The following is a 21,718-nucleotide window of genomic DNA, read 5'->3' as shown; positions in this document are numbered from 1 at the left end:
CTAAAACTTGTGTTGAACAGCTCTTGAATACATGTCATTATATCCAGGTTATTATCCAAAGCTCATGAGAAATTATCCTCTATAGATGCAAATGCTAATTTATACCTATTTATTATTGTTAGTCAGAAAATTCTTCTGATTACATTTTCCCTAATGGTTTCATACTTCCCCCCTCCTCCCAGTATTACATTTAAGATGTAGTTCTTTAGTTATTACATCGTCTATAACAAATTTTGATGTGTGCAGTTTCAGGGGGTTGTCAGTTTCATTTGTGTTGTTTATTTTTATAAAGTCTTTTTTACTCAAGAACCCAACCAAGATACCTCAGGGTCAGAACAGCAGGATCAGAGTGTCAATTTTCTTTTTTAATAGTCTCATTATTATGTCAAGAGCCCTCCACTGTATTTCTTGCTGCAACTTAGCATAAAGTCTAGTTTTTGCCATCAAGGGTCTTTACCTGGCTCAACCATTTTATAGGATCAACTAACATTCATATGCTATTTACAGCAAAGAACTTTATGCTTGTCTTAAATGTCTTTTATGAGCTCTAGAGCCAAACTCAGTAGAGTATCATATGCTTACTTCATTTGTATAAATTTGACTATACACGTTTATGAGAAGAGTAATTTAAATAGTGTAGCCAGTTCCATCATCTGGGCACATCTATTATGAGCTTGACCCTGAATGAGTGGAGGACAGAATCCTCTGAATCTATGGTCCCAGGTTTGGTTTCTGTTGACATACAGCTCACACCTTGTGAATATTACATTACCCTTAGTGTGTTTAAAGACATTTTTTTGTTGCCTTTATTATGACTCTTAAACACAATCCAGCTACTTTCTTCACTGAAGAAAGAGTGACTGGTTCTGGCACTGGAAGAAAACTGGCAGTACTGAATGTGTTGACAAATGAATTGAGATGCCTCTTCAATATGGTACCTCCCTAAGGGACTTTCAAGGGAAATTTTGACCATGTTTTTAGGTTTTTTTTTTTTAATTATTATTTTAAATGTGCTGTTTTCAGAGCCTAATGTGTATAAGCTGTGATTTTCTTGTACTGAAGTGCTTCTTGATTCTCTTTGCTTGCAGGTCCTGTCGATAGCTTCAACTCCATGTGTTTTAAACTGAATCTGTTCACCCATAGCTTTCTCCTTCCCTAGTGCTCTCTATGTGAGTGAGTGGCACTGTTAACCCACTTGCCCAATCCAGGAGCCTTGGCTCCTTCCTATCACTCAAATCCACCTGTTTCTTAAATGACTCTCAAATCCATCTACTCCATTAGGTCATCCTCAGTGGTTATGACCCGTTGAAACAGTTTCTAAGTTCACTTCTCCTCTTCTAGCCTTCTCAACTCCTTCATCCCCTTATCCCAAATCTATCCATTCTCACCAGTAAGAGGGATATTAAAAAATGATAGTGTTTCTCCTCTGTAATAGTAATAACTCAAATGTTAGCAACTCCCCCCTACCCTCAGGGTGAAGTTCATGATCTTTACTAAGTATTATAGGCCCCCACACACTCTCTGATGCTGACTGACCATCATGCTCCACAAAAATCTCCATTCTGGGCAAACAAGACCTGTTGATGGATAATGTGCTTTTTCAACCAAGTGTCTTTGTTCATGCTCTTTCCTCTCCCTGCAACACTCTGATGTCCCTTATTTTCTTCTCTGAGACTTACATCTCCTTCAGGTCTCAACTAAGACATTAAAGCTTTGGTAACCCATCGCTGATTCGGCAAAGCTGCTTAGATACTCTCCTCTATTCCTTTCCTAGAGTAGCATTTGTCTTACTCTGTTATAATTTCATGTCTTTTATCTGTCTTCTCCACTACAGCAGGGCAGCATAACTGTAGTGCCTGGAGGAGCAATGGAGGTTTTTTTCACCATTAATACCTAGCACTGTGCCTGGAACAGGCACTGAACACATGGTTGTTCAATGAAGACACCAGTCCTATGTCAGACTCCCATTGTAATTCCCTGGAGGAGTGTGAGAATTAGTCCTAGATTGTCATTCAGTAAATTAGAAAGGAAAAGGATGCTTGATATGGAGAATAAATGCATTCAACTGAAACAGTATTTTTTTTCCCTGAGTCTAGTTTTAAGTCTGAAGCTGTGGAGAAAGTCCTTATAGAAAGTGCTATCAGGGATAAGGGCTGGCAGAGCTATTATCCCATGATAGAGTGACCCTATTGGCTTTGGCAAACCCATTTTGCTTCCTTGGAGTCTTGCTTCTGCCTGGTCTGGATTTCAGAAATAAGGGAGCTGGCATAGGATCATAGATGATAGTATAAATGTTCATGACCGTGTTTATGGTTCTTTTGTTTCCATCCTATCACATTTCAAGAACTTTTCTGACCAAAGGTGAAGAAAGACTCATGAACTCATAGTTTTGATTTTTACAACCCCCAGTTATGGCCCATTTGATTCCCTATTCCTTCCTCTCCTGTTCACATTGTGACCACTTGTCTACCATTAGTAGGTCCTATTTCAGTAGTTCAGCTGATTTAGTCTTATTGTCTTGCTTGGTGCTCAGTTTTACAGACTGAGCTGCTGCTTCTGCTCATTGATCTTGAACTCAGCTTCTCACCTGTTCCCAGGTCCTTCAGGAATGATGTTCTGCTTTGGTCTCACGTTTGCCCCAAATTCTTGGTATATTCACAATTATGGTCAACTTTTCTGATTTTCCACACAGCTAATGAGCTCCCCAGGTCCCCCCATCTCAGTCTCAACTCTGTAGACTCCATGGTTCTATCCATGTAAAGTAGAATCTCAGGGAAGAAATTAGAGTATAATCTCTACCTCCCAGATCTCTCTGAGAATCTATTTACTGCTTGTCTCTGTCCCAAGGGTGAAGATGGATGACAGGTGCTACCCAGTGATCTTTCCAGATGGGAGGAATTTCCGCCCCTTCACTCCTGACTCTTTGGCTGCAATCAAGAAGCGGATCGCCATCCAAAAGGAGAAAAATAAGTCCAAAGATCGGAAAGCAGCAGAATGCGAGCCTCGACCTCAACTTGACCTAAAGGTCTCCAGAAAGTTGCCCAAGCTTTATGGTGACATTCCCCGTGACCTGATAGCAAAGCCCCTAGAAGACCTGGACCCATTCTACCACAATCATAAGGTACCTCTGTGAGGAGACGGGAGTGTTGTAACCACAAAGTACAACTGGCACTGCAAGGATCTCCTTGGGCTATAAAGAGGCCAGACCCCACTTCTCCTTTGCTGTCACCCTGTCTTTGATTTCCAATCCTAAGAATGGCTTTCAGTACTAATTTATCTCTATAATAATGCATATCTTGGAGAAGATAAGGACTAGGAGCAGTAGAAGGGTAAAACGGTGTCAGGAAAGAACTGGACCAGCAGTCAGAAAGGTTGAATACAGACCATTTCAAGTGCTTGAATTTATAAGTTTGGGTAAATAATTTCACTAATTGTCACTTTTATAATCAGTAAAATGAGAACAACGCCTGCTTTCCCTTCATTACAGCATAGACATGCGATGGAGGCACTTTATAAACTGTAAAACATGATGCTGATATGAAGGATTAATACCACTGTCCATGAATGTCTGTTTCAGCAACTAAAGTTTACCTTGAGAAACTCTTAACCAGTAGGCTTGTTAGGTTATTAATATGAAGGTCAAAGCCCCAAACCAACACTTGACACAAAAGAGGATCTCAATAAATAAAGTTTAAGAATATTGTAATCAAGTGGGCACATGCAGATTCTATGTAAACTCCATACGTGATAGTCTTGCTGTTTTATCTACCTAGATGTAGGGAAATTCTAATAAAAGTTTCTCAAAGAGGTTCCTGAATGAGGAAGTATGAGCTCAAGCTCTTCTGATGGCTGGTCAAAAACCCAGGGCAGTGAGGAAAGTCCTCTATAACCCATGAGAAACTGACTTCTCCAAAGGAAGATTGCCTGGTTTGTACGTCCTTGAACTGAACAGACTTGGGATTACCAGGCCAAATGAGGACTGTGTAATGGAGGAAAGTGTGGTATGAGTGGGAAGAACAAGAAAGGAGAAAGGAGATGAAAGAACAAAAACACTTCATTATCTCTCCCTCTCCTAATGCTCCAGGATTCCAGGGGCTTCTTAGAGGCAGAGTCATTGGAAATAAGTTAACTCCAGGAGACCTCCTTCTGCCTCAGGTCTGGGTAGGGAACCCAGGAGGTAGGCAGCAGCTTGGTGTGTTATGGAGAATCCTGGGAGGACAGACTCTGTTCCAGCTGGGGTGGGTGTTCTAGGACCATCTCTTCTAAATCTGGGTCCTCCCTTTAAATCAGGAGACATGATACTTGTTCGGAGCTCTTACACCCACAGCCTCACATGCCAGTGCTCTCAGCACTCCTGTGAACCATGGGTGGTGTCATTAGCACTTCACCTTACAGATGGGGAAACAAAGCTTTGATGGGGAAGTGGCTTACACCAGGTCAAGCAGCCCGTTAGTGGTGGAGCTGGGACTCAAACCCAAGGGTTCTTTCTGTAGTCACAGGTCACTTCTTATCTTTCAAAGCTTCCATTTTTGAAAGAGAAAAGAGTGGAGATGTGTCAGCAAGCAGACAGGAAATACCTATATTTTAAATCATTAAAACCTTGGGAAGTGTAGTTAAATACACCATTAGTTGAAATATTTAAAGCAGTCAGAGGAGGCATTAATAAAATATCTAGGTCAAAGGGCACAGAAATAGAGCCATAGCATGCCACATATTAATCTGGGTGACCCACCTCAGGAGAGGTTTACTCTCTGCCCTAAAATCATCTTTCTGTCCAGAGGAAGTACACGGAATCCCTAAAATGAGTCTTAGACTCCTGGGCTCATAGCTTTCAAGGAATCCTGTAGCCCATTTCATTTTGTTATGGAGTAAAAAGAAAGCATCCTAGTCCACATTCTCCCTGCTGCCAGATAGCCAGCAGACAAGTTCCACAACTCGGTGAAGGAAGCTGATGCTTGGCAGTGGCTGAAGTTCTGGTCCCTCAACCAAGGTGGCAGCTAACCTGCTGTTTCTGTGCCTGGATGACAAGACCTGTTTTCCCTGTCTGAGAACATGCTGAATTACATGTCAAGGAGTACTTTCTGCAAGTCTGAAAAAAGCAGTGACATGGAAGACAGGAATGACCCTAGTTCTATGAAGGCTTTTATAACTAACAGCCTTGGGAACCGATAAGGGGACAGCAGATGACTGTTATATGGAAAGGGGATGGTTTGAAGGTTATGTTAGAAGCCTGTGAGTCATTGGTTTTGTCCAGAGGCAGCTTCATGCCCAGAGCCCAGGAAGAGATGCAAGGAGGAAGCAGGCGTTTTTCAGCAGGGCCCAATTGGACACTTTGGGTGAGAAGTGCACCAAATCTTTCCTGGATTTGGCATCCCTGGTTATACCCATGACAAGGCAGCAGAGACTCCAGTGAATGTTCAGTTCTACTTCTGTCTCTTCAAGTTCTCTTCTAATTCTCATCTCCATAAATAGTACAATACAAAGGGTTTTATTTGACCCAGTTATTACTCTTTATCTCTTTTTTGTTTGTTTGCAGGGCCCATGCACTTCATTTCTGTGGCCTCCAGAATATGTCACTGGGTGAAAAGTCCATAGCTCAACAGTTATTTTAGGCGTGAGGACTGACTTTCAACAGATCAGAGTCTTGGAGCCCTGAGAGAGACCTAAGCCACATGGGTGGGGGGGATCTACTGGCTTCCAAAGTGAAGTGTAAGCTGCTCAGAAAGTACCTCTGGCTTCAGAAGGTAACTCTCTAGTCAGAAGCTGCTGTCATAATATGACAAGCCATACCTCAACCTATGGTTCCACTAGATTTTCTCTAAGATGAACTCATGATAAATATTGTTTTGTCACTGCATATAATTCCTGTTGTGTGGTTTTTTGCCTTTTTTTTTTTTTGGCAGACATTTATGGTGTTGAACAAAAAGAGAACAATCTACCGCTTCAGCGCCAAACGTGCCTTGTTCATTTTGGGGCCTTTCAATTCAATCAGAAGTTTGGCCATTAGAATCTCAGTCCATTCATATCCTTTTGTTGCTTCTTTTACTAAGTCCAGGTCATGGGAAGCGTGCACAAGCTCGGGGGGTTCATGTGTCTGTTGAGTGGAAACAACCCATTCTTTCAACAAATACTGGCTGAGTGGCCCCACTGCATGACAGGCAGGGCTGTGCTGGGGCTGGCCCCCGTCTGGGACCCTGAGGCCTCGGAGGAGAGGAGAGGCTCAGCTGGGCTTTGGAGGCATCAAGAATGGCCTCCTGAAGAAAGGAACATCTAAGCTGAGACCCAGGTTGGCAACCTGTGTACTGAGTTTAACTGATAAATGAGTTGTGGTAGAACTACAGTATTTAAAGCTTTTTTGGAAACACTTTCTAGTGTTAAAAGTACAGATTTACAGGGGATGAGAAGAAACCTGGCAGTTTCAGATGGGAGGCGGGGGAGATGTGAAAAAGACAGGCGTGGGTTGGTAGACATAATGAAGTACTCAGGAAAACGGGAAGGAATATCTATTTAAGTTGGGTTCCCTAGAAGCAGAGCCTGAGATGGGATTCTTAATTAAGTGATTTAGTGGAGGAGTGCCGTCTGGAAAAGGAAAAAGGGAAACATCATAGAGCAAAAGGAGGAGCCAAACAAGGACAGGGCCTTAGCTGAGGCTACATCAGGCATCAGCCTGAGCCCACAGGGATCTTCAGAGCATGGGTTGTATCACAGAGCTGCCCCACCTGGAAGCCAGACGGCGAGTTTTTGCAAGTCTGTGGGTCAGACGTGTGGCAAGGGCATGTAGCCTTGCAGGGTGAGAGGCTGCCATTCGAGGACAATTCTTCAAGAAAGGGGGCAGCTGTGGGTTGTTCCAGTCAGCACTCACAAAAGACAGATGCTTCTGCAGAAAAAGGGTCCTGCAGGGACCCCTGCAGCCTCTGCTACAATAACCAGTGACATGGGCCGTCCTGCAGTGCACCTGCCTTAACAGCCCCGCTCACGTTGTTCAGCATGTTCATCATCTGTACTGTCATCATCAACTGCGTGTTCATGGCCTTGGCTCATCAGAAGAGCAGCATTGATGTGAAAACTGACCATGCTGAGTAAGTATTTTTCCTGCACACATTTATCCTATGTTTTTAAGCAAATAGACCTTAAAGAATCATGATTATATCAGAGTTTGGCTATGGAGAGAAGAAAAAGTCACCCATAATCTTAGATCCCCAACACCAATGCTGGCAGAGTCAGTTTCATTTTGAAACTTTCTCAGAATAGAGTCTTAGAAATGGGTTTACTAGCTGGACATCCATGACCCTGACTGGATACCCTAACTATGGTTGAATTGACAGTGACACACCCAAGTGGGCCTGATTTGCCTGGAGGGTTGAAGTCTCCCTCTCATGGAGAACTCGAGCGCTGCTTCCTGCTGGGCATGGTTCTACTCCACAGCAGATGTCATTTTGGTCTGCATGTCCCACCATTGGCCAGGCTTCTGCTAGAAAAGAGAGAATGGTAGGGTGAGAGGTGGAAGGCCAGATGGCTAGACAGAAATTGAAGTCAGAGGTGGCTGTCTCATTTGTTTGAGATCTGGATGAAAACTTGCAGAATCCTGCTGCTGCTGCTGCTGCTGTAAGTCGCTTCAGTCGTGTCCGACTCACAGGCTCCCCCGTCCCTGGGATTCTCCAGGCAAGAACACTGGAGTGGGTTGCCATTTCCTTCTCCAATGCATCAAAGTGAAAAGTGAAAGTGAAGTCGCTCAGTCGTGTCCGACTCTTAGCGACCCCATGGACTGCAGCCCACCAGGCTCCTCCATCCATCGGATTTTCCAGGCAAGAGTACTGGAGTGGGATGCCATTGCCTTCTCCGTGCAGAATCCTACACATCTGCAATTACAGCCTTTTTTTAAAAAAGACCCATAATTTTTATAAATTATACCTGAGTTTGAAAGATGGCATCTCAGGGCACACAGTAATTATGCTTCTGTGTTTATTTGTCACCTGAAAGGTGAGCAGTTTAGGAAAAAGCTGAAGCAGGAAGTAGTTCTTTCCCAAGGCAGCCTCATGACCATTTCTGCTCTTGTAACTAGCTGCTTTAGGATTTTTCAAGTTCCTAAGACCTTAGTTCTTTAGCTTTGAAGGCTAACAATGACTGGATATTCTACCAGAAAAGGTCCACTTTTAATCTGAACCAGCAGATTGTTCAAATGAATTGTTTCTGTCCCAGATGTGGGACCAGTATGTGTATGGTGTGTGTGTGCACACCAACCAAGCACTTTTTATTGGAATTATAACAAGAGAAATAGGATATTATCTTTTGGAGGAGGAGGAAGGAGAAGAAGGGAAATAAATGAGAAGACAGAACATGATGAAGGACTAAAGGAATAAAATGGAAATAGTTTTCTTTTTTTTAATTGTGATAAAATACATATTACCATAAATTTGCCATTTTAATCACTTTTAGGTGTACAGATCTGTGGTATTAAGTACATTCACACAGTTGTGCAACGATTACCACTCTCCGTCTCCACAACTATTTTTCATCTTGCAAAACTGAAACTGTACTCATTACATAATAACTCCTCATTCTGCCTTCCCCTCCAGGTTTCCCTGGAAACCACCATTATACTTCATGTCTCTATGTATTTGATTACTCTAGGTGCTTCATATAAAGGAATCATTTAACCTTTGTCTTTTTAAACTAGCTTATCTCCCTTAGTATATGACCTCAGGGTTCATCCATATTGCTGCATGTGACAGGATTTCTTTCCAAGACTCAGTAATATTTTATAGTATGTGTGTACCACATTTTATTAATTTGTTCATCTGTCAGTGAACATTTGGGTTGCTTCTACCTCTCGGCTATTGTGAATACTGCTGCTATTAACATGGTTGTGCAAGTATCTCTTCAAGACTCTGCTCTCAGTTATTTTGTATATATACCTAGAAGTGCAATTGCCAAATCATATGGTAATTCTAATCTTTTGAAGGTTCTTCATGCTAAATATTTGGTGGTTTCACTATTTTATAATCCCACCACTAGTGCACAAGAGTTTTAATCTTGCCACATCCTCACCTACACTTACTTTCTATTTTTTTTAAAAGTGGCTATTCTAGTGAGTATTCTAGTGAGTATGAGTGATATCTCATTGTGGTTTTGATTTGCATTTTTCTGATGATTGGTGATACTGAACATCTTTTCATAGGCTGGTTGGCAATTGGTATATAATCTTTGAAGAAATGTTCATTCAAGTCATTTGGCCATTTTAAAGCTGGATTATTTAATTTTTTTGTTGTTGACTTTGTAGGAGTTCTTTATGTAGTTCAAATATTAACCTCTCATCAGATTAATGATTTGCAAATATTACCTTCTAGGACTCTTATAGTTTCAGGTCTTACATTTAGCTTTAATCCATTTTGAGTTTAATTTTTGTACATGATGTAAAGGTCCAACTTCATTCTTTTAAATGTGGATATCTAGCTGTCCCAATACCATTTGTTGAAAAGACTGTCCATGCTGGCTGAAACTTTTCTCAAGAAAATGGCTATGAAGCTAGTGATTTAAAAACAGCTTTGCAACTTTATTCATGGACCTGTTTATCAGAAATCCCAAATATCAGAACTTGCTTGAGGACCTTGCCTTTCTGAACTCTGATTTCCTGAGACCGTAATGTTAAATGTCACATTAAAATGGAATCAAACCTCATGAAGGTCAGATCACATAGAGGGGCTCTCTGTGTTTCACATCACTTATCATATTTCTTCTTCTGGATGATTTGCTTTGTAGGTATGTCTTCCTTGGGATTTATTTATTTGAAGCATTAGTTAAAATATTGGCAAGAGGTTTTATTCTGGATGAGTTTTCTTTCCTGCGAGATCCGTGGAACTGGCTGGACTCCATTGTCATTGCAACAGCGTAAGAATGTTAAGATTTTTGCTGGTGGGAAAGAAGCCCTTTGGCTTCCATCTGGGTTCTTTGTGGATCCACATGAGTGGCTGAGTACAGCCAAGTAGTTGGTTGGCACTGAACTGCACCATGTAGCCAACTGGCCAGAGGACTTCACACACACAAATCCACTTCATCCTTTCTATCTGTTCCCCCCCAACCCCCCAACCAGGGACTGAATCTGGGCCATGGCAGTGAGAGTGCTGAGTCGTAACCACTGGACTGCCAGGGAATCCCCCACAAATCCATTTCTGGTCAAATACTCATGGTCTTACTTTTTCAGCCATTTACTCACCAAACACTGACCTGTTATGGGGCCAGGCTCTGTGGACCCAGGGTTGTGATAATGAGAAAACCATCATTCATGATTCTCACTCTGTTCGCAGTTCAGAGGGGATGTGAAACATTTGTGTGTGTGCTTAGTCGCTCAGTCGTGTCCGACTCTTTGAGACCCCATGGACTGTAGCCCTCTAGGCTCCTCTGTCCATGGGATTCTCCAGGCAAGAATACTGGAGTGGGTAGCCTTTCCCTTCTTTGGGTGATCTTCCTGACTCAGGGATCAAACCCAGGTCTCCTGCCTTGCAGGCGGATTCTTTATCATCTGAGCCACTAGGGAAGCCCAATGAAGCATGACCATTAAAACCGGCTACAGTTAGTGCTAGCATGGGATGCTGTGCATCGTTCTGGCTGTCAGAAGATGGAGCGGGAACAAAGGGTCTAGAACATCTTTGTCTACTGAAAGCTCAAGGAGTTTCTGTCATGTTTCCTTCTAGAAGTGTTATTATTTTGGCTCTTGTGTTTATGTTTATGGTCCATTTTGAGTTAGTTGTTGTATATAGCAAGAGTGAGAGTTGAAGTTCTTTTTGAAGGAGAGGACATCAATCTGGCATCTGAATGATGAGCAAAATAAAAAGCAAGAGAAACAATGGCCCATTGCCAGCACAGTAATAATAAACCCAACCTTATTTAATTAGTACCAGCCATTGTCTTAAGCACTTTGCGTATATTTTTGTTTAATATTCACAAAAGCCCTTTGAGGTAAGTACTAGTAATTTCAGAGTTTTACATTTCAAGGTCAATAGTCAGATGTTATTGAGAGGTGGTATAGTACAATGCCGAAGAATACGGGCTCTGAAGCCAGGCTGCCTAGGCTCCTTCTGGACTTGACCGCATGGTTGAGAGACCTTAGGGACGTGTACTGGGGCCTGGAACTTGGTAGCAAGTCAATAAATGTTTAAGTTGATTTCTGTTATCCATGAATGTAGCTACAGCTGCCATGACTATTTCAAGGAATCCCCAACTATGTCCAAATATAAAGATCAGCTGAGAAGAGTCTCCTGTGCAATCTATGGTCCCTGGGTCCACAGCAATAGAGAGTGACATTGCCAGGTCTTGAGATGATGGTGGGGCTGGAAGGGGAGGCTGCAGATTTCATGCTGGTGGACAGAACCCAGGCTGTAATTACTTGGGACTTTTGTGGAGATGTGTAGGACAGATACATGACTGAGCAAGCCTGGACTTTCCTTGTGCTTTGTCTTATAGATTTGTATCATATTCTCCATATATCAATGACAGCAGCTTCAGTCTGTCATCCCTGCGTACCTTCCGAGTATTCAGAGCTTTGAAAGCAATTTCAGTAATTTCAGGTAAGTCACTCTAACTTTCAACATTGACTCTTAGCAGAAGAGAATAGTTAAAATTTCTAAATATGTCATGTAAACCAAAAACTAACAAACAATGCTCTTTATTCATTTATTTCATCATTCAACAAATATGTACTGAGCCCCTGATACGCACTGTGCTACCTGCCTGGGATATATCGGTGAGCAAACAGACAAAGGTCCCTGCCTTCATGGAGTTTACATTCTAGGTGGGGGATTGGGAAATGGACTGAAGTGATAACTATAATAAATAAATAAATTATATGGCATGCTTTTTCATGGAAAAATGAAATGGAAAAATAGGTAACCTGATGGCTCTTGGAAGTCATGGGGTTCAAGGAAGCAGGTTGCAGTTTTCGGTGGGGTGGTTAGTATAGGTGTCAATTGGAAAGGTGAGATGTGAGCAGATTTGAAATTGGTGAGGAAGTTTCACAAGCAGACATATGGGGAAGAGTATCCAGAGCCTAGGAAGCAGCCAGTCCACAGACCAGGGAATATGAAAGATGTGGATGGGGCTGGAGCAGACAGAGTGAGGGTCTAGGTGGGGGAGGAAGGACCACAAAGGTGAAGGGGAAGCACCTAAGTCCCAGGAAGTCTTGGGCTTTCCTCTGAGAGAAGTGGGAGCCATGCAAGGGCTTTGAGCAGAGGAGTCCCATGACCTGACTCAGGCTGTAGAAGAATTACTCTGGCTGTTGTGTGGGGAACAGAACTCGGGGGAGCAAAGGAAGAAGCAGGAAGACCAAGCAGGTGGCATGTTGGTTACCATGGATGCATGCTGCTCAGATCTCCTGCTGCAGGGAGCACAGTTGATGAAAGGTCCCAGCTGCCCCCTCTCTGGATTCACCACTGCATTCATGTTCATGCCAAGATCATGCTTTCCCTGCATCTGGGGAGCGCTAGTGCAGGCCCACCCCTAAAGGGTATGGGACTTCTCTATGGGGGACTTTGACTCAGGGGCTTCTCAGTAACCAGGGTGAGACTATCTCCCATATGCACTGCAGTCTGAAGCCCTTCCTATCTATCCTGCTTCCTTCCTGCTCTCCTTTTCCAGATGTCAGCTCTGGGTCACAGTCTGCGGCTCTCTCCACCCTCCATTCCCTCCTTTCAGACTATTCCTCATAGGCATTTCCCCCCAAATCTCCAGTGATCTGGTCTCAGAGTGTCTACTTCTCAGAGGGCCCAAACTGACACATGGGGCCACTGCCATAATCCAAGCAAGAAGCAGTGGCGCCCTCAGATCAGGCAGTAGAAGAGGAGTAGGTGAATGGTGGTCAGATTCTGTATAAATTTAAAGGTAGAAACAGTGGGACTTTCTGACAGGTTGACCATATACATGATGTGAGCAAAAGAGGAGTCAAGGATGAGTCAAGGTTTTTGTCTGGGTGACTGGAAAGATGGAATCATCTCTGAATGAGAAAAGGAAGACTGTGAGAGAAGCAGGCCTCAGGGGTCAGATTGGGGGTTAGCTTCAGACACATTCTGTTTGAGATGGCTGTGAGACATCCAAGTCAGAGTACCAAGCAGGCAATTAGAAATACAAGCTGATGTTCAAGGCTGCAGGTATCATTTCAGAGATTAGAAGACTATAGATGATATTTAGAGCCATGGAATCTGATGAGGTTACAAAGAAAATGAGCATAGATGGAAAGTAGAAGAGGACGCAGGACTGAGACCCACGAGGCCCTGAGACCCTAAAGGGGAGGGGAGAGAGGAAAAGCCGGCAAAGGAGATGAATAGGAGCCACCAGTAAAGTAGGAAGGAGAGAAAAAGTGGTCTCCTGGAACCCAGATCAGCTCTGTGATCAAGGTGAAGCCCAGGATGGGTTGTAACTATGAATTCCAGTTTATCAAAAATGAGATGATTGTGGCACAGTCTTCTCCTTCTCTTGTCCTCTACAAAAAAAGTATTAAAAGTTATTCTCTCTCTGGACTCCTTCCCTCCTCTCTTCTTCCCTTCTTCTTCCAGTCTCTTTTATCAGAACTCCAGGCAATTTGAATCTTTTTTCATACAGAGGTAGTAGACTATTTTTGGAAACTCCAGAAAAACAACAGCATGGTGATGAAGAAACTGACAGAGGATACTTTATGTAGAACTTGTCTCTCTTTCCTTTTCTCTTCCTCTTTTACAAGGTGGACCTTGGTTTCCCAGGTGGATTTGGGGGTCTGCCTGAGCTGAGCCCCTCATATCTCATGTGGATAAAATATAAATACACATTCAGGCAGTCACTTAGCAACTTTTGTGTTCCCTTCTTCATCTCTGAGCAGGTAAACACACTCTCCATTTTGACTCATGAACTACATGAGATCCCTGGATACTTTTTGTTTTTTAATTTAAATTATTTTAATTGGAAGATAATTACTTTACAATATTGTGATGGTTTTTGCCATACATGAACAAGAATTGGCCATAGGTATACATGTATCCCTCCATCCTGGACCCCTCTCCCACACCCCTCCCCACCCCATCTCTCCAGTTTGTCCCAGAGCACTGGCTTTGGGTGCCCCGCTTCATGCACTGAACTCTCACTGGTCATCTATTTTACATATGGTGCATGCATGCTCAGTCATTTCTGACTCTTTGCGACCCCCTGGGCCATAGCCTGCTGTGCTTCTCTGTCCATGGGATTTTCTAGGCAAGAATACTGGAGTGGATTTCCATTCCCTTCTCCGGGAATCTTCCTGATCCAGGGATCGAACCCGTGTTCTCTGGTGTCTCCTGTACTGGCAGGCAGATTCTTTACCACTGAGCCATTATGGTAACTTTACATCTGATAATGTATATGTTTCAATGCTATTCTCTCAAATCATCCCACCCTTACCTTCTTCCACTGAGTCCAGTGCTTTTTGTGGAACGAAGAGTATAAGATACAATCTTTTATGGGGCTATGTAAAAATAATTCTGGAATCACAACTACCTTTCATCCAGATCATCTTGCTTTGGGGAAGACACAAGCAAGCCTCTTGTTATAGATAAAAAATCAAGCATAGATGAGGTTAGAGTATTTTTACGTTTGGTGCCCCTGACCGTGCAGGGAAAGCACGATCTTGGCATGAATGTGAGTGCAGTGGTGAAGCCAGTGAATGTCCCAGCTTGGTCCAAAGTCTCCTCCTCACGGAGCATCACCCTTGGTGGGAAGGTCGTCGTGGCAGGCTTGGCCTCCCATCAGATGCTGCTTTGTGTTCTCAAGTCTACCATTCATGGTTTATGCTGAAACTTTGTCACTCAGTGACATCCCACACATTAGAGATGCCATCTGCTAATTTCTTTCTCCAGAGAGCAGAACCCATTGAGAGCAGAGCCTGTGAATCAGTATTGTACCGGGACTGACTTGTTCTCATTCCCCAGCAGACTGTTTCCCACTGTGTGTCCAGGGCTGTCACGGTGGTGGCTTGAAAGCAGCTGCAGGAGAGGGGTGCATGGAGGGAGGAAAAGGGTCTACACTCCAGAATGTAGCAAACCAGGAGAAGGGTGTGTGGAGGGAGAAGGATCCACACTCAAGAATTGAGCAAACCAGGAGAGGGGTGCGTGGAGGGAGGAGAAGGGTCCACACTCCAGAATGTAGCAAACCAGGGCCTTTGTAAATGCTGCAGAGGGGGACTCTCCCTGTGTCCTCCCCTCTCTGCAGAAAGCTGATTTTTAAACATTTATCGACACACTGCCTGACTGTGTCCTTTTTATTTTGTAACTCTGGCAGCCAAACACTGTATCATGGACCTTGAAGGTGCTTGGTAAATATTTCTTGAATGAATTTTTTAAAAGCCCTGATTATAAGTAGTAATCTGAGTTTTTTCCCTCAGACATCTTCATGATTGGGGTCCAGGCAGAGCTCCCTCTTCCAGCTTTCTTTGCAGCCACCCCCCACCCGCCAATTTAGCCATATCTCCAGGCGCCTTGTGTGTGTTACTGTAGGCAGTAGCTACCAAATGTTAAATGCAGCTTCAGTTCTTCACTTTGGCATTCATGTTGCCTGTGACCCCCAGTCAGGGAAGTGACTGCACAGCTGTCATCAAGTTATAGCTTATGTTTTTGTGGCAAGTTTCTGCTCAGAGTTTTCTCACTTGCCCTTCAGAGCAACCCTGTGGCATCTATAGGGCGGGATAAAGAGGTCAAGTCCTAGACCAGTGGATGGCTCTGATGGCAAATAGCTTTTAAGGTACAGAGTCGGAACTAGAACTTTCAGCTTCAGAATTCCAGGTCAGGTCAGTTTCCAAAGCCAGCCTGCAATCAAACGACTTTGGAAGCCTTACTGTTCCTTGCCTGTGTCTTAAGTGCGTGTGTGAGTAGGGGTCTTCTCCCCACACCTGTTTTCTTCCTCAGGTTTGAAGGTCATTGTTGGGGCCTTGCTGCACTCTGTGAAGAAGCTTGTCGATGTGATGATCCTGGCTCTCTTTTGCCTCAGCATCTTCGCCCTGGTAGGTCAGCAGCTCTTCATGGGAAATCTGAGGTACAAATGTGTCAGTAATTCCTGTAAACATCACTATCAAGATTACTATCAAGGTAAACACCCCACCGTTCACTTCTTGGTTTGTGCATGGTTACTTTTTATTTATCCCCACTTGTACTATCTATCGGTCTGTGTTATGAGTCCTCTAGGATTCTCATGTGGGCAGGTGAATTTCTTAGAGAACTGCCTCCTTCTCTGGATTTTCATGGAGAAGGAAAAGCCTGAAGTTGCACATCTGTAACAGTGGTGTCAGCTTTCATATCCGCCCACTTCCTTGTCACATTTTACAGATGCCTTCAGAGTGCCTGGCTTTGGTCAAAGGGGACCAGCAACTTCCCACAGTGCCTCCCTCTACCCAAGTATTTTCTTCAGTGATGTTGCTCCTTTTATGTTGCCCCCTCTCCACTCTGAGGTCAACCCTGTATCAATTTCATGTGTCCTGAATTTCATGTGGCCATACTTTCTCCACGTCTGTCTTGGTTTTTGAGCTTCTCATGGGCTGACCCTGTGTCCAGCTTCTCCCAAGGGTGGTCTCTGGTTCAGTTCTATGTACTGAGAAGCAAAGTGGTTATCGTGTCACTGCTTCCTCCTCTTATTTCTCCTTCCTTCTCCTTCTCCCTCTTCTTTTCTTGCATCATCCTGAGGGCTTAGGCTCTAGTTTCTCTCTGGATCATTTCATTGGGATCACTTTGATCACCTTGATCATTTTGGAAGATTATGGACCATCTTTTTCTAGCATAATTTGGCATATTTGCTATTCTCTTTCCTTTCAGTGTTATTTTTTTTCAACCTGAGTTTATAATTCTTTCCCCCCTCAGACTATTGCTTTAAAAAGGAAGAGTCCACTGAATTCAAAATGTGTGGCATGTGGATGGGCAACAGGTAAGATGTTTATATTCTTCATTCTATCTATTTGGAGTGATGTGGCAAACAGTCTTCATCTAATGACTTATGCAAACAGTGGTGATAGTCCTCAAACACCACTGATTATTTCAAGTGTCTGAACAAATTTTGACATGCATTACTAAATTAGAAATTATTTCCCAATGTCTAGAACTGTACTCTCCCCCAAATTATGTTGAATTTGTATCTGGTAAGAAACCTACTGAAAACATAGTGATATTTCAACTTTATGGAGTGGATATGCAAGACCATCAAAGGTCAGAAAGGATATTGTGACTGAAAGCCCCATTTAGACCTATTTACTGATCAATGACATGGCCCTGACACAAGACATCTCAGCATACATCTTCTATTTGTTGATATGTGACCACCACTGCCCCTGATTGCCCACACTATTTTATGTGTGTTCATACACATTCACCTCAGCAGCTAGTAGCCCTCTGGGGATATCCTTCCTTATTCTAGTAGTCCTCTGAGTTGAGAGATTCTGTGAAGATTTATTGAGTGTGTTTCTTTCTGATGATGTTGTTTTCTTTTGGTTTCCTTGGATCTTCACTGCTGTGCATGCGGCTTTCTCTAGTTGTGGTTTGCAGGGCTATTGTCTAATTGTGGTGTGCGGGCTTCTCAATGCAGTGACTTCTCTTGTCGCAGAGCGCAGGCTGTAGGTGCTTAGGCTCCAGGAGTTGCAGCACACAGGCTCAGTAGTTGTGGTGTGCAGCTCTAGGATGCATGGCCTTCAGTGGTTGGAGCACAGGGATCTCACTGGTTGCACTCCCAGGCTCTAGAGAGTGGGCTCAGTAGTTGTGGCGCATGGGCTTTAGTTGCCCCTCAGCATGTGGGATCTTTCCAGACCAGAGATTGAACCCATGTTCCCTGCATTGGTAGGCTATTCTTATCTCCTTATCACCAGGGAAGTCTGAGTGTATTTCAAATTAAGATAATATGCTAGGCACTCTGATGAAATAGACTACATTCATTTATCAATAACAAATATGTATCAAGGGCCAACAGCATGCCAAACTCTGTCTTAGGTCCTAGGAATCCAAGTACATATAAAGGAGTGCTGCCCTCTTGAAACTGACATCTTTCAGGGAAGAGAGATGTACAGTAAATTCTTGAAAGTGTGATGAGTGTAAATACAGAGAGAAATAACAGAGATGTAACACTGTCTGTAAAATTAGGGAAGTCTTGTAGTGGTCACAGGTTCTGATTAGGTCAGACTTATTAGACATATTAGACTATAATCTAATACAAGGTTTGTTGAGCTCTCTAGAATGATCGTCAAGAGGACATATATGCCTACAGTTCATTTTTAGTATATAAAATGCAACAGATTTCTGAATCTTGATTCCTAAAATTTTACTGAATTCATTTATTAGTTCTAAACAGTTTTCTTGATGGAGACTTTAATTTTCTATCTGTAGTATCATATCATTTGCAAATAGTGACAGTTTTACTTCTTCCCTTCCAATTTGAATATTTATTTATTTGGCTGCGCCGGATCTTAGTTGTGTCACACAGGATCTTCCATCTTTAAAAAAAATATATTATTTATTTTTAATTGGAGTATAATTACTTTCTAGTGTTGTGTTGGTTTCTGCCATACATAAGCATGAATCAGCCATAGCTATACATATGTTTCCTTTCTCTTCAACCTCCCTCCCACTTCCCACCCCATCCCACCCCTCTAGGTTATCACAGAGCACCAGGTTGAGCTCCAGGTGTCATACAGGAAATTCCTGCTAGCTATCTGTTTTACATATGGTAATTGTATGTTTCAATGCTACTCTCTCAATTATTCCCCTCCTCTCCTTCCCCCACTGTGTCCACTAGTATGTTCTCTATATCTGTGTCTCTATTCCTGCCCTACAAATAGGTTCATCGGTACCATTTTTGTAGATTTTCTAGATCATATAGATACATTATGTATGATACTTGCATTTCTCTTTCTGACTTACTTCACTCTCTATAAAAAGCTCTAGTTTCATCCATCTCATTAGAACTGATTCAAATTCACTCCTTTTTATGGCTGAGTAATATTCCATTGTCTATATGTACCACAACTTCTTTATCTGTTCATCTGTCAATAGACATCTAGGTTGCTTTCATGTCCTGGCTACGTAAATAGTGCTGCAATGAACACTGGGGTACATGTGTTTTTTAGAATGGTTCTCTCAGGGTATATACCCAGTAGTAGGCTAGCTGGGTCATATGGTACTTTTATTCCTAGTTTTTTAAGAAATCTCCATACTGTTCTCCATAGTGGCTGTTACCAATTTACATTCCTACCAACAGTGCAAGAGGGTTCTCTTTTCTTCACATCCTCTCCAGCATCGTTTGTAGATTTTTTGATGATGGCCATTTTGACTGTATGAGGTAATACTGCACTGTAGTTTTGATTTGCATTTCTCCCATAGTAAGTGATGCTGAGCATTTTTCATGTGTTTATTAGCCATCTGTATGTCTTCTTTGGAGAAATGTCTGTTTAGATCTTTTGCCCATTTTTGACTGGGTTGTTTGTTTTTCTGATACTGAGCTTCCTGAGCTGCTTGTATATTTTGGAGATTGATCCTTTGTCAGTTGCTTCATTTGCAATTATTTTCTCCCATTCTGAGGGTTGTCTTTTCATCTTGGGCTTCCCTGGTAGCTCAGATGGTAAAGGCCACAGGAGACCTGGGTTTGATCCTTGGTCTGGACAATCCCCTGGAGAAGGAAATGGCTACCCACTCCAATATTCTTGCCTAGAGAATTCCATGGACAGAGGAGCCTGGTGGGCTACAGTCTATGGGATTGCAGAGTCAGACATGGTTGAGCGACTAATGTTATGGTTTCCTTTGCTGTGCAAAAGCTTTTATGTTTAATTAGGGGTCTTCCATCTTTCTTGTGGCATGTGAATTCTTGATTGTGGCACATGGGATCTACTTTCCTTGACCAGGGACTAAACCTGGGCCCCCTGCATTGGGAATGTAGAGTCTTAGCCACTGGACCACCTGGGAAGTCCCTTTTCTTCCAATTTGGATGCCTTTCATTTCTTTTTTTTGGCTGATTGCTATGGCTAGGACTTCCAATATCAAGTTAAATAGAAGTGGTGAGAGTAGGCACCTACCTTATTCCTGAGATTAAGCAAACATGTGTATGTCCTTGTGAGCAGAGTCTCAGTTTGTTATAGCCCTCCTGTAAATCCCACTAGATTTCAAACCAGCTAAGGGAACTTTTTGTCCTAGTGTTAGACCCTAGGGCTGGCCTGCCCAGGATGATATTCAAACCCTTTACCCCCCAGGAAGGATCTCTGAGCCTCTGATATCCCTTTCTTCTGTGTCCCTTCCTACGGGTGTGAGTCCCAACCTAATTGCTTCCCCTCCCTTCCTACCTGACTCTGTGTGGATCTTTCTTTAGACTCTTATATCCAGTTTACTGCTAGTGTCCAGTTTGTTTCATTGAGAATTGCTCCACATGTAGACCTAACTTTTTAAATAAATTTATTTATTTTATTGGAGGCTAATTACTTTACAATATTGTATGTCGACATTCTAGGAATCAGCGAACTAAAATGGACTGGAATGGGTGAATTTAACTCAGATGACCATTATATCTACTACTGTGGGCAGGAATCCCTCAGAAGAAATGGAGTAGCCATCATGGTCAACAAAAGAGTCCAAAATGCAATACTTGGATGCAATCTCAAAAACGATAGAATGATCTCTGTTCGTTTCCAAGGCAAACCATTCAATATCACAGTAATCCAAGTCTATGCCCCAACCAGTAATGCTGTAGAAGCTGAAGTTGAACGGTTCTATGAAGACCTACAAGACCTTTTAGAACTAACACCCAAAAAAGATGTCCTTTTCATTATAGGGGACTGGAATGCAAAAATAGGAAGTCAAGAAACACCTGGAGTAACAGGCAAATTTGGCCTTGGAATATGCAATGAAGCAGGGCAAAGACTAATAGAGTTTTGCCAAGAAAATGCACTGGTCATAGAAACACCCTCTTCCAACAACACAAGAGAAGACTCTACACATGGACATCACCAGATGATCAACACCAAAATCAGATTGATTATATTCTTTGCAGCCAAAGATGGAGAAGCTCTATACAGTCAACAAAAACAAGACCAGGAGCTGACTGTGGCTGAGATCATGAACTCCTTATTGCCAAATTCAGACTGAAATTGAAGAAAGTAGGGAAAACCACTAGACCATTCAGGTATGACCTAAATCAAATCCCTTATGATTATACAGTGGAAGTGAGAAATAGATTTAAGGGCCTAGATCTGATAGATAGAGTGCCTGATGAACTATGGACTGAGGTTCGTGACATTGTGCAAGAGACAGGGATCAAGACCATCCCCATGGAAAAGAAATGCAAAAAAGCAAAATGGCTGTCTGGGGAGGCATTACAAATAGCTGTGAAAAGAAGAGAAGTGAAAACCAAAGGAGAAAAGGAAAGATATAAGCATCTGAATGCAGAGTTCCAAAGAATAGCAAGAAGAGATAAGAAAGCCTTCCTCAGTGATCAATGCAAAGAAATAGAGGAAAACAATAGAATGGGAAAGACTAGAGATCTCTTCAAGAAAATTAGAGATACCAAGGGAACATTTCATGCAAAGATGAGCTCGATAAAGGACAGAAATGGTATGGACCTAACAGAAGCAGAAGATATTAAGAAGAGGTGGCAAGAATACACAGAAGAACTGTACAAACAAAAAAGATCTTCACGACCTAGATAATCACGATGGTGTGATCACTAACCTAGAGCCAGACATCCTGGAATGTGAAGTCAAGTGGGCCTT

The 21,718-nt window shown here is 42.7% G+C and overlaps 1 protein-coding gene across 1 annotated transcript in view; it reads left to right on the top strand.

Moving 5' to 3' along the window:
* SCN11A (sodium voltage-gated channel alpha subunit 11) overlaps positions 1–21,718 on the top strand; it is an 89,583-nt gene that overhangs the window by 5,146 nt on the left and 62,719 nt on the right. The window contains exons 2-8 of the mRNA XM_015459490.3: positions 2,848–3,121; positions 5,904–6,022; positions 6,978–7,079; positions 9,760–9,888; positions 11,461–11,564; positions 15,897–16,076; positions 16,842–16,905. Coding sequence (XP_015314976.1) covers positions 2,855–3,121; positions 5,904–6,022; positions 6,978–7,079; positions 9,760–9,888; positions 11,461–11,564; positions 15,897–16,076; positions 16,842–16,905 — 965 coding nt within the window. The 5' untranslated portion in view covers positions 2,848–2,854. The remainder of the gene's footprint in view (positions 1–2,847; positions 3,122–5,903; positions 6,023–6,977; positions 7,080–9,759; positions 9,889–11,460; positions 11,565–15,896; positions 16,077–16,841; positions 16,906–21,718) is intronic.

This window comes from Bos taurus, chromosome 22 (assembly GCF_002263795.3).
Source record: "Bos taurus isolate L1 Dominette 01449 registration number 42190680 breed Hereford chromosome 22, ARS-UCD2.0, whole genome shotgun sequence".
NCBI lineage: Eukaryota > Metazoa > Chordata > Mammalia > Artiodactyla > Bovidae > Bos > Bos taurus.
This window is presented reverse-complemented; position numbering and strand designations above follow the sequence as displayed.